Source organism: Talaromyces amestolkiae (genome assembly GCF_001896365.1).
Source record: "Talaromyces amestolkiae strain CIB chromosome Unknown scaffold32.1, whole genome shotgun sequence".
NCBI lineage: Eukaryota > Fungi > Ascomycota > Eurotiomycetes > Eurotiales > Trichocomaceae > Talaromyces > Talaromyces amestolkiae.
In genome coordinates this window covers 1-12,302 of record NW_024468068.1, presented here as the reverse complement: position 1 = coordinate 12,302, position 12,302 = coordinate 1, and the positions used below count along the sequence as shown (strand labels likewise).

The following is a 12,302-nucleotide window of genomic DNA, read 5'->3' as shown; positions in this document are numbered from 1 at the left end:
GCGAACAGAATTTGTGGAGATGTTTCAAATATCACCTACGATACTGCTCAGCGCCCTGGTGGTGTTAGGACTGGTAAATCCTACGAGAATCTGATTTGATAATCAAGAACTAAATTCGTGACCCGAGAGCATATTCGTCTTTCGTGCAGAGAACGGTGCCTTATCAAAGTATCCTGGGCCGCGGATATCGAAGTACACCGATCTTGTCGCCAAATATCATTTTCTCTCGGGTGATCGGCCCTTATACGTGCATAAGCTTCATAAGAAATATGGTAACGTCGTGCCCAGTTCTTAGATTCTGACGTCCGCTAATACCAGCGTTCTTTTCGCGACCCAACAGGTCCTGTAGTGCGAATCAGTCCCTATGAACTAGACATTTCCGAAATCAACGCGGTCAAAGAAATCCATCGAGTTGGCGGCCATTACCGCAAATCCAACTTTTACAGCAACATTGGACATCGCAGCATCAAAACCCTCTTCAGCACAACCGATACGCAACACCATGCCGTGCGCCGGCGTCTCCTTTCGGCAGGAATGGCTCATACCAACCTTGTACGCGTAGAACCGGCGGTACAGGATCGTATTCAGCTTACCATAAAACAAATGGATGGCGAAATGTCTCGCCGTGGGGCGGTTGACATTTTCAAGTGGTGGACTTTTATGGCTACTGACGTTATTGGAGAGCTGAGTTTTGGCCAGTCGTTTCAGACTTTGGAACATGGCGAGGTATGTTTGAATGAACGCAAGACTAGAAGAATTATTCGCATGATCATCATGAAGAGAAAGCTAAAATAGAAACCTAGAAAACCCAATATGTAAAAGACTTGGAGAATATGTCTTCTTTCATGGCCGTTAGAGTGACATTCCCAACTCTAATAGCATACTCCGCCATCTTACCGATACCCCTGTTCAAACGAGTACAGGAAGCTGGGCGTCGCATGGCTCAGTATGCCCACCAAGCGATCAAGAACTATCAATCGGTGATTCAGAAAAACCCAGAGAATCCCAAACAGACACTCTTCACGAAGATGTTTAACGGAGGACCAGAGGGACTCCAGCTTCAAGAGATTATTCCTGAGGCCGGTGGTTATATTGTGGCCGGAAGTGATACGACGGCAATTACATTGACCTATCTTGTGTGGGCAGTTTGTCGAAAGCCATTTATCAGAGATAAACTAGTCGCTGAAGTCAGCGCATTACCACCTCATTTTACCCAGGATTCTGTCCGTGATCTTCCCTATCTTAACCAGGTTATACAGGAGGCTCTGCGTATACATTCTGCTGTTCCTAGTGCACTTCCACGCGCTGTACCACCCGAGGGTGCTAGTCTAGCTGGATATAGGATTCCTGGAGGTGTCACAGTGTCCACCCAGGCATATACTCTACATCGCGACCCTGATGCGTTTCCCAATCCTCATGTGTGAGTGGTTTCTAAACCTTATTAACCGTCATTCTGCCTTTGGAAGCATGGAAGGATGTTCAACATCGTATCACTAACCATTGATGTCTGAATGTAGCTTTGACCCAAGTAGATGGGAGCATCCAACGAAAGAGATGAAGCATATGTTTATGCCGTTTGGTGGCGGGTCTCGCAGTAAGTCTTTTATTGCAAATTTCTACCATCGACACTCAGGATCATTGAATCGCTAAATAAAATACTTACTAGTATGTATCGGTATGCATCTTGCCTGGATGGAGCTACTGCTTGCAACTGCTCTGTTCTTTCGAACGTTCCCAAAAGCAAGGGTTTCGGAGAAGGAAGGAATGTGCGAGGAAGATATGGAGGCCAAAATTTTTTTCTTGGTCTCTCCGAAAGGCCGTCGATGCTTGATTGAAACGCGATAAAAACTGGTTGACTACTGAAGGGGTAGGTGTTAACACCTCAATTGTCAATGGGTAAAAGTTTATGGCCGTTCCAAGACATGTGCATCATTACTAATTTGCTTTTGACTTCAAAATGAATGACTGAATTGATGTTGCTCGCGTTGGAAATCCCGGTGCTACACATAGGGGATAATGCTTTCAAACCTGTGCAATCAGAGAGACAGTGATTACTATGAAACACTTATTCCTTTTGATAGTGGACTAATGAAATTTCGAACATGAAAATTCTTCTCATTCCTCCCATGGGTCATTATGATGTGCCGATCGATGAAGGGATAATTGTTCAACAAACTTCATTGAAAAAGGCTCAAGACACGGTGATTGTGCTAGAACCACTACTCTCGTATCCTTCGGTGGACACGATCATATAGTTATAAGTTCCCATCTCAAGTCCAAGTGCCTTCCATGCTGCAAAGTGGTTGGCCGTGGTGACAGTTCCGCCGACTCGTTTCTCTGTACGAACTGACCAGTACTGATTGAAGGTTGAAGTTCCCTCGATGGAAGGTTGATTGACGCGTTGTGTGGAGTAGATATCGTACGTGCCACCATCGCTAGTAACTTGGCCAAGTGAAGTAAGACCAGATGCTGGGTTATATGTGCCGTAGGACTCCAGGATGTAATATTCGACAAGAGGATCGGTTGTCCAGCCGTAGATAGCAAGATAGGCATTTCCAGAGGTATCGAATTCTCCGGAGTACGTAACGGTCCTGCAGATTTTGATGTGAGTATGTACAATGTAAGCTTCGAACGTAAAGATAGAATGCTTACTGTGCATTGGCTGGATTCCAGCCCTTGCCAGATGTAAAGTCCCCGCAATCGACCCAGGTCACACTGTACTCGCCATTGGCACCATTCGTGTAAGTTACCTCTCCTCCGCCGTTGGTCCAGAACGAGTAATAATAGCCATTGTTCGTTCCCGTCTGACTGGTCGTGATCGATTGACGCTTGCCAAGGTCTCCTGCAGCACGTTGAGCAAGTTCTGATGGTAAGGCGACCGCAGCAGTCGCACAGAGGCCAAGTGTAGCTATAGAGAGCTTCATCCTGCTTATAATAATACTTTGTGAATGCTGAGAATTATGGAGATTCAAACAATGGAGGAATTCACTGGCAATTCTTTTGTTTTAGAAGACATATTCTATCGGGGATGTTCCACATATTTATATACCAGCTTCTCAATTCTCATTTAACAATAACAGACTGGACGTTTCATCACGCCCTATAATGCATCGCACCCATCCATATGACCCCTTTCAAGGTCTCCATCGCGGAGTTTCGGTGACTCGAGGGTATTCGTAATGGAGCGCTTTTCTGTCGCCGATCTGGGGTCAACTTCGCGTAGCGGGAAATTTGTGGCTGAATTCTCCTCAATGTTTCAGTCACGATGTTCAACGAATTAATCTGTATGGCCACAATCCTTGATGTTGAAGAAAACACGCAGAATTGTTGCGTCAATTAATGTATAAACCGACGAAGTCTTAATAGCCGTCTTGGTTGCATAGGTACACGAACCCTGAAACAGATTCGTTTGGTATTTATTAGATGAGTAGACTTCTATTTGACTCGTTCCATGTTGATTCAAGTTGTTGCATAAAGCGGAGTTGTTCTGTTCCAAAGCTGGTTGGATCATTCGTCACCTCAAGTTTCAGGTAAAATGAGACCATGATTTCCGTTGACGCATTTGGGCTGAACTCCCGAGGTCATATGCCGGTAGAGCGCTGGTGATCGACAATGTTTATTGTCTAATCGAAGTTCAAACATAAAAAGTGTCGATATTGATCAGCGAAAATGTCCTTGAAGATCTTTTTAATTTTAGATAAGTCCCTGGTCAGCGACTTGTGTATTTAGCCTTGACCAACCAACAAGGTATCAGCCTACACTTGCCTATGTGACTAATAATGACCATGTAGGCATGAATCAACGATTCAATTCCTTTCATATAAACTCCCCACGGTATTGCTCAAATCACGGATGTTGGTGTTGGTCATGGTGTCGATGAGATTGCCCACCACTGCTTTTAGTGGCCTGCGTACTAGGGTTGGCATGTCAAGGAGCAGGCCGTGACGGAATCCGGATAGACGCGTGCAATATTGAGCCATAATAATATGTGAAAGGACGTATGTCTATAGCTAGACACTGTGGCAAAAGAAGTAGAGAAAAAAAAGAGAGGTAGTGAAGAAAAGCGAGAGAAGCCTGCAATCCTGCCTAGTCCGAAGTTGTCTACTGCCTAAGTACTTGGAAACAAGACAATCTGGAACCTAAGACGCATGTTATACATTCATCCTGTATTACCGAGATTATGCGCCAGAACTGCGCAATAAGAAAGGGCTAGAGTACGTATGGCGCAGGCCTACATAAATGGAGCCACAGGTAAGACGAAGCGGAAATGCTGGAAAACATTAAGAATTGTGAGCGAATTCATGAGTACACAAGTCGTCAAATTTGATTTCAGGAGAAATTCCAAGCCCTTATCATGGCATGACCGAAGGATCCATGGCCTGTAAGCGCAACGATGACCCTGTGCTCTGTTCGTAGATAAGAGCGTGTGTACGACCTCAAAAGTCACCGGCGCATCAATGGGCGTTGGATAAAGGTCTATCTCTCGATAAGACGGATAAATTGAATTGGATGTCAGCTATCTAGGGATATCTTCAAGTCGGATGTAATTGCCAGATGGGTCGTAGTCGACGTGGTAGATGGTAATCAGGAATGAGGAATTCGGTCCTTCTCCGTGCAGGGCGTACGCGCTTTGTAGAATAGCATACTATGTGTATCTTGCTACTTACAGTTCCTTGAGCCAAATGCATAGGAATACTGAGATAGGAAGTCGCGTGCCTTATCAGCTACAACAGAGACGATTTTTTGTATCTGTCGATGTAACGCTTGAGAAGGCTTTCGCTCAGTTAGGAGAGGAAGTCCTGGCTCTTATCAACTAATTGAGGTCGATGATTGGCTGTGGATTGGTATTTGATACATGGTGCTAAGCTGTTTGAAGCCTTGGCAGGTCGAATGCCGCAATTTTATTGGATAGTGAGTCGTACAGATGTTACTCTAGCGTGTATAAGTTGTAACGGTGTATGTTGACAGCCAATAAGTCTTGGATGTCTCACCCACTCTATGTATACTAAGTGTATTGTACCGTAATACGTAGCTGTACATACGGCGGCCGGAACAACGCTCATGCCGGCGTTTGCGATGTTCCTGAAAAGCCTAACTCTATTGATCATCACCATCTTCAACCAATACTATGTATGCGTACTACCCAGATTGAAGAGCTCCATATCACGTGGCACTGTGCCTGTGGTCCAAGCACAATGATGGCAGTGGCTGCGTCGCGTAAGGAAAAGTCGATTTTAGCGCAACGCCAGAGCCGCCAAGAGGCGCGCCATTCCCGACTGGCAAAATCGCGCACGCCATGATTGGCTTGAAACTAACAAAACAATCCGTCTCTTCGTCTGGCCGTATCAGCATGTCAGGATGTGCATGGGGTGGATGGGACTATTCCACTGGGCATGGCGCTGTGCGGTGGCTAATCATACCTACCAGACTTTTGCAGGATGCCCTTCCCAGTGCGCACGGTGCGTAGTACGTGGAATCTACACACGACGAGCACTAGAAAAGACTTCCTTGAATGATGGATACATTCACCAACTATCATACCTTGTCCCAAGTCACTACGGAGTACAATGAAATGACTCGTTAAAGAAACTCTCTAATGACTCGCAAACAGGTCTGATCAAGCCAAGGCTGAATGCCAAATGGGGCATGGGGAAAAGATTCGGGAAGTTCCCTGACTCCGACATCTAAGCCCACGCGATGGCGTGAACTTACTGTATGGAATCTTACAACTATGGAGTCTTGGTGGAGTCATCTCCATGTCGCTAGACCAGTCATGGGGCTAGTTTCTGGCCCTGGATATACTAGTAATTATTGATCCAAGCGCGATTGGCTTATCAAAGTCGAGAGACAGGACGATGTAATTTCAATCATAGTGTGATTTTCGATTGGGAAATGTATTAAAGACAGAGAAGGATGCTAAAATAAAACATTCCGAAAAGTTTGAACGAAAAAAAAGCATTGAAAAAGCAGCGCGGTGGTTTTGTTATTACCCCAGCTGTCTTTCTTTTTCTTCTCTTCTTCTCTTCATCTCTTTTCTTTTTCTGTTTCTTTTTCGTTAACGCTTATTTAAGCTTGTTTACCCACCTCGGCCTTACAAGTACACCACTTGCGCAACGTCTAGACGCCATGGAAGGCGCGCGAAAGTACCCCGAGGACAAGGCCGTCGGGCCCGATGTGACACAAGATGTGAGCAGTGGCGAGTTGATAGACGACAATCATGGATTGAAGCGACACTTGAGCAACCGTAAGGTCCAAATGATCGCTATAGGTGGTGCCATTGGAACCGCCATGTTCGTCAGTATCGGTGGCGCATTGAATACGGGAGGTCCGGCCGGCTTACTGTTGGCTTACGGGTTGTATTCATGCGTGATCGCCCTCGTTAATAATTCCATGGCCGAGATGGCGATTTACATGCCTGTCAACGCCTCCTTCATCCGCCACGCTTCGGTCTGGGTCGACGATGCCTGGGGTTTCATGGCCGGCTGGAACTTTTTTCTCTACGAGGCCATTTTGATTCCATTCGAGATTAGTGCCTTGAACCTGGTCATCCGATTTTGGAGTGACTCTGTGCCGGTTGGAGCTATTTGCGCTGCTTGTATTGTGACTTACGGGTATGTGCTCTACCCAACCCCTCTGCACATGTTCCATTCCTATCTTCGGATGCCTTCGACTAGTCTTTTCTATAAACCCATTTACTGATTTTCTTGTGCCCGTTTTGGGTTTTGTATCTTCGTGAAGTATTATCAACCTAGCAGCCGTTAGATGGTACGGAGAAGCCGAATTTTGGCTATCTTGGGGAAAACTTCTTCTAATGGGGATTGTTTTTGCTTTCACTTTTGTCACCATGGTTGGAGGTAACCCTAAGCACGATGCATACGGTTTCCGGTACTGGAACAATCCTGTAAGCTTCCCCGCGCGCCCATTATCTTTTCGAAATGATGTTTTATGGCTTTGCCAATATTTTTCCCTAATACGACCTTACTCTAATTCGGCACTTCAGGGCCCATTTGCCGAATATCTATCTGGAGGTGCCATGGGCCGATGGGAAGGTTTCCTTGGAGCTTTGTGGGCTGCTAGTTTTGCTATCGTTGGCCCAGAATATATGGCCATGGTAGCTGGAGAGGCCAAACTTCCTCGTATTACGGTCAAACGTGCTTTCAAAGCTGTGTATATCCGCTTCGGTGTTTTCTTCATTGGAGGTGCCATCTGCGTCGGGATCGTGCTCCCATCCAACGACAAGACCCTCGTTGCCAATGAAGGTAGCGGAACCGGTGCTGCTTCGCCATATGTCATTGCCATGCAAAACCTCGGTGTCAGCGGTCTGCCGCACTTGGTCAATGCATTGCTAGTAACGTCTATATACTCTGCTGGTGACGCATACGTGTATTGCGCCTCCCGAACTCTGCACGGATTAGCCCACGATGGACACGCTCCTGCTTTCTTGAAGAAATGCACCAAATCAGGTGTCCCAATCTATTGCCTTCTGATCACTATGCTCTTCCCATTTTTGTCTCTGCTCCAGCTATCAAATGGTGCTTATGTGGTCCTTACCTGGTAAGTGGCACCTGCCCCAATTTCTGAAATACAACATACTCACAATTGCAACCTTTTACAGGCTTATAAACATCGTTACAGCCGGTGGTATTATTGATTACATTGTTATCTGTGTCAACTACATATTCTTTTGGCGTGCCTGTAGAGCCCAGGGAGTCAACCGTCGCGAATTCGCATACTACGCCTATCTCCAACCTTGGAGTACTGTCTTCGCCCTCTGCTTCGAGATTTGCGTTGTTGTATGCTACGGCTACGTCAACTTCATGCCTGGGAGCTTCGATATCTCTTCTTTTTTCACTCACTACGCTATGGTCTTCGCAGCTATTATTCTCTTCTTCTTCTGGAAGATTTTCAAGCGCACCAAATTTGTTAAGCCTCACGAAGCAGATTTGGTCTGGGATCGACCGGCTATTGAGCAATATGAACTGACGACTCTTGATCAGGATATTGGTTTCTGGAGAGAAATTCTAGAGATTGTTGGCTTGAAGAAGAAGAAGAAGGTGTCAGGGGAAGAGGCAATGACTTTTTAGGCATTCTACATATTTCAGAGTGCTGTTACCGGAGACGATCAATGGCGTCCCTCGCCGTTGATCGGATAGAAAAGTTTGACGATATATACCTAGGTATTCCAAGGTTGAATACGACGAGAACCATGGATGTTTTGATAGTTTTATACCAATGATACCCATTCATACTATCACAGCTATTTTACACCATTTTATGGCCTTAAATGATTCCAGCGAGCACTGCCCGAATATTTCGGAACCAAAACTGTACAGATAGACATTGTCCCAAAATCATTTTGACAGTGATCGATTTGCGTAAGGTATTATGCGCCGGCAAAGCTTACCCCGCAAACGATCATCTCTGTATAATTGGGTCTACAAATGGGACCTTATCCACTTGAAAGAATACAACTGATTAGACTGTGAGGAGTATTTCTGCAACAATTATTGTCCTGATTGACAGCAACAATTGATACGCACCTTCTCATTCTCGGATCCCTTGTCAACATGGAACCCTATCCGTTCAAGTTCGACACCGAAGAAACAATCCATCCAGCCCAATCCGACCAGTCCGATGTTACACTACACTTGAAGAATGTTCGCGGGCGTATACCATCTCCGCAGGCGTGTCGCTTGCGAAGTCTATGGTTAGAGGCACACAAAGACCCAGCAAAAATACTAGCCTTCCCTTGCTCATATGACGGACTGTCATCTCGACTAATTGAAGAAGCTGGCTTTCCGATGATCTTCATATCCGGATTCGCCGTGTCTAGTGCCCATGGACTTCCGGATACTGGATATATCGCGATGCAGGAAATGTGTGATAAGATTCAGGAAATTGCTAGGCAAGTCTCTATCCCGATTTTGGCGGACGGTGACACCGGATATGGCAGCCCGATGAATGTTAGACGAACTGTAGAATCGTTTGCGAAAGCTGGTGCAGCGGGAGTTATGATTGAGGATCAAACATGGCCGAAGCGTAAGGACTACCATGATTGTTATCAATGCCTAGAGTATTATTTGAGATATAGGGATCTTGCTAAGCCCCATTGTTCATTCAGGCTGTGGTCACACCAAAGGTAAATCCGTTGTTTCTCGAGAGGAAGCCTATGCAAGAATTCGAGCTGCCTGCGACGCCCGCAATCACGGTCAGGATATATTCATTCTAGCACGCACCGATGCCCTAGTTGTCGGCTGGGACGAAGCCATCACTCGCGCCAAAGAGTTCAAGCGCATAGGCGCAGATGCGATCTTTGTCGAAGCACTTCCAGATCGAGCAGCAATGAGAGAGTCTATAGCGGAGATTGACATGCCTATGCTAGCGAATATCATTGAAGGAGGCAAAACGGAGAATTTGTCTGCCAAGGAACTCTCCGAATTGGGGTTTGCGGCCGCGGCGTACCCGTGGACGCTAGTGGCGGCCAAGTTGAAGAGTATTCGTGATGCTCTGGAAAGTCTCAAAAGGAGTTTCATGGTAGGACCACCAGATATGATTCTGTCATACGATGAGGTTGTCAAGGGCGTTGGGTTTGAGGAGTATTGGGTACGTTGCGTTCATCTACTATAATTTGGATCATGATTGATAAATTCTATAGGAACTAGAAGAGAGGTATAAACATTGAGGGAACTTTTCCTTTGGAAACAACCTTCAAGATATCAGGAGTTGAGGCTCAATTGAAGTCATAAGAAACTTTTTCAAGGATCGACGTATCAGCGGCGAGAGAAGAGATATGTACTTCGGGCAATCAATTGCCACAGACGCGATATTATCATGCTTTTTTAGAGAGAATGATCAATGAATGGATGCTAAAGCAATAGCCTACGCTGTTACGCTGCAACATGCTAAATCAATGAGTTCAAGGATAAGACCACTACGTATTACCCCCCCATCCCATAGTCATATTCCAATCCTGTCTGACTTCACTCACCCCTCGAGCTAACCCGATTACCGAATCCACAAATGTGCCATCTCCACGATCAACTCGTCGTCTTCGTTCAAGCTCAGCGTCCGACTCGGTTGTGCGAGCGCGGAGTACTTGCTCTGTTGTAAGACCTTGCAGGCGTTCTGCATCTTGAAGTAGGAGAATCTCGTTGTCTTTGCGTCGCCCCCATGCTGCTTGTTTGACAGCCGGGGCCCAAAATTCAGCCAAAGTGTGCTCATCACGACCACGAGCATATATCCTCCTCGCAATAGCGCCCGTGCCTTCATCAACAGTGTGCGATGAATACCAGCACGAGTAGACCACAGCGTATTTCTTCTCCAACAGCCATATTATGGGCCATGTGATAATCCATAGCTGCAGAATAATACAAGCCCAAAACACCATCCAATTATTGCGCAATTTGTTAACCCAGTGGGGTGAGTAGATTGTAACTTTGCCGTTGACGATCTCCATCTCCGCAGTGATCTGGCCTCTGTAGTTTGTCTCTCGGATTTGAGACTTCAAGTAATCTGCCATAGATCCCTCTTTGAAATTGTGAACGTGACGAGTCAGGGTGAACCTACAAAATAGTAAATCGAAAGTTTTTATGACCAGAAAATAAAAGCGAGAGGTAAGATACTCACGATTTGACGGGCGACGGATCATTGCAGTATCTCTGACACCACTCCAGCAAACCACTTTTATCTCCCTGGATCAGCCTCTCCTGTTCTGCGTCAGCTGGAGGAAGGCCCTCTTCTTCATCTCGATACGAAGCATCCCGATCCAGCGTAGCCGAAGATGGTGCGACTAGTCCCCCTTTTGGCCCTTTCCAGACAAGAGTCTTCCTCCGCGTTCCTCTGTACGTTTTTCTCTCATCGTAATCCATAGACACACTCGCTCTAAACCAGGTGGACTGGGGGAGGACATCTCGTGTAGCCGTCGTCGGTAGGCTTTCCCATCCAGTTAGCAGCGTTTCTGCGAGGTCAAGGCGGAAGTTGAAGTCTGTGACGGCATTGCTTTGTTTTTTGTTGTCTTTATTGTTGGTCGATGTCTCGGTGTGACTACCATGAATGATAACCTGTGGACGTGGCGGTAGGCGGACTTGCTGTGCCATCAAAGCAGCCAGCTCCTCGGCGTAAAGAGTATACTCTGGCTGTAAAGTGACAATATGTGTATTCCGTACACTTGACCTCACGCTCTGAGCTCTCCTGCCGCCAATCAATCTGTAATCAGCATCGATCAACCTTGCACTGGGAACCGATACACCTGCGCGAGTGCGGCTGTTCGATGACGATCCGGAGATCGGCCCGTTTTCGTTGATCGCCGCATCGTAGGATGGAGGGTCCTCGTAGTTGTCATCGTCGACAAGCAAGTCGGTATCGTCATGATCCAGAAGTTGCAAAGAATGGACGGACTGCGAGGATGAACCTGCCGCCGGCTGAGCGGGTGTCAGCTTGCCCATTGTGTACTGCTCGTTGTTATTGTTGAAAGACAAAACATGAGCTCGTTAATTTATCTTTGAGAGGGTGCCTGGGCGGCGGGTGCCTGGAGAGTGGGGTGAGAAACATAGGTATCGCCAAGCTGCCCGATTGGCCAATAGCGTCGCACCACCTCGTACTCTGAGGCTGCAAATTCCACGCTAGCCGTACCGTACCGTCCCAATACGTGATTTTTTAACGCATCGTGTATTGCCATACGAAAGGAAAGATACGGCACTAACTGGATATGGGTAGGTGTCCGTGTGGCTTTGAAACCCGGTCAATATAGTACAAATATAAGGAGTACTCTCTGCATACTCTCTGAACAACTCTAAAGAATATACCTCGCTGGGATCATTTTGTGATAGATTAGTATTGTGTTACATCAGCAATCCAATTCCCTCTTCAATAATGTATCATGCAATCATACCTAGACATCACGTTCGGGAAGGTCCTTTGTTCGTTAATTAATACACCATTCGGACATTTCAATCACGCCCAGTCCAATACGACATCAGAATCGGACAATGGAGGAGGTGCTTGCCTATATGTTAGCAACTATGCTTGTCCTTGTTCACGGGACGATCCTGTTGCCATCCATCCTTGATATATTAACCCCGCTGTTCACCCGGTCATATGCTCGCCCAAAATGCAATTGAGATCGGGAAGAAGGACACGTACTGCGTGTCATCATCATACATGACTGCATTGCTCTACCTACGTCGATCGCTCGAATTATTTATTCCTCATTGGGTCTTAAGCGACTGCTCAAGTGTCGATAATTTCCCCCCCCCCTCATTGGGTCTTAAGCGACTGCTCAAGTGTCGATAATTTCCCCCCCC

The 12,302-nt window shown here is 46.4% G+C and overlaps 6 protein-coding genes across 6 annotated transcripts; 3 read left to right on the top strand and 3 right to left on the bottom strand.

Moving 5' to 3' along the window:
* Positions 1 to 369: 369 nt before the first annotated feature.
* BHQ10_010287 (uncharacterized protein) lies at positions 370 to 720 on the bottom strand (the record flags this gene model as incomplete). The annotated part of the gene is made up of 1 exon (XM_040872900.1): positions 370 to 720. The coding sequence occupies one exon, from the start codon at positions 718 to 720 to the stop codon at positions 370 to 372; it is 351 nt and encodes a 116-aa protein (XP_040738789.1).
* Positions 721 to 845: 125 nt separating this feature from the next.
* On the top strand, positions 846 to 1,424 carry BHQ10_010286 (uncharacterized protein; the record flags this gene model as incomplete). Its single annotated transcript, XM_040872899.1, has 1 exon — positions 846 to 1,424. The coding sequence occupies one exon, from the start codon at positions 846 to 848 to the stop codon at positions 1,422 to 1,424; it is 579 nt and encodes a 192-aa protein (XP_040738788.1).
* A 767-nt stretch (positions 1,425 to 2,191) lies between these two features.
* BHQ10_010285 (uncharacterized protein) lies at positions 2,192 to 2,924 on the bottom strand (the record flags this gene model as incomplete). Its single annotated transcript, XM_040872898.1, has 2 exons — positions 2,192 to 2,591; positions 2,653 to 2,924. 2 exons carry the CDS (start codon positions 2,922 to 2,924, stop codon positions 2,192 to 2,194), a joined length of 672 nt encoding a protein of 223 aa, XP_040738787.1.
* Positions 2,925 to 6,126: 3,202 nt separating this feature from the next.
* On the top strand, positions 6,127 to 8,084 carry BHQ10_010284 (uncharacterized protein; the record flags this gene model as incomplete). Its single annotated transcript, XM_040872897.1, has 4 exons — positions 6,127 to 6,611; positions 6,763 to 6,901; positions 7,001 to 7,554; positions 7,616 to 8,084. The coding sequence occupies 4 exons, from the start codon at positions 6,127 to 6,129 to the stop codon at positions 8,082 to 8,084; spliced, it is 1,647 nt and encodes a 548-aa protein (XP_040738786.1).
* Positions 8,085 to 8,567: 483 nt separating this feature from the next.
* BHQ10_010283 (uncharacterized protein) lies at positions 8,568 to 9,682 on the top strand (the record flags this gene model as incomplete). The annotated part of the gene is made up of 3 exons (XM_040872896.1): positions 8,568 to 9,039; positions 9,122 to 9,603; positions 9,656 to 9,682. 3 exons carry the CDS (start codon positions 8,568 to 8,570, stop codon positions 9,680 to 9,682), a joined length of 981 nt encoding a protein of 326 aa, XP_040738785.1.
* A 249-nt stretch (positions 9,683 to 9,931) lies between these two features.
* Positions 9,932 to 11,444, bottom strand: BHQ10_010282 (uncharacterized protein; the record flags this gene model as incomplete). Its single annotated transcript, XM_040872895.1, has 2 exons — positions 9,932 to 10,562; positions 10,627 to 11,444. The coding sequence occupies 2 exons, from the start codon at positions 11,442 to 11,444 to the stop codon at positions 9,932 to 9,934; spliced, it is 1,449 nt and encodes a 482-aa protein (XP_040738784.1).
* Positions 11,445 to 12,302: the final 858 nt, after the last annotated feature.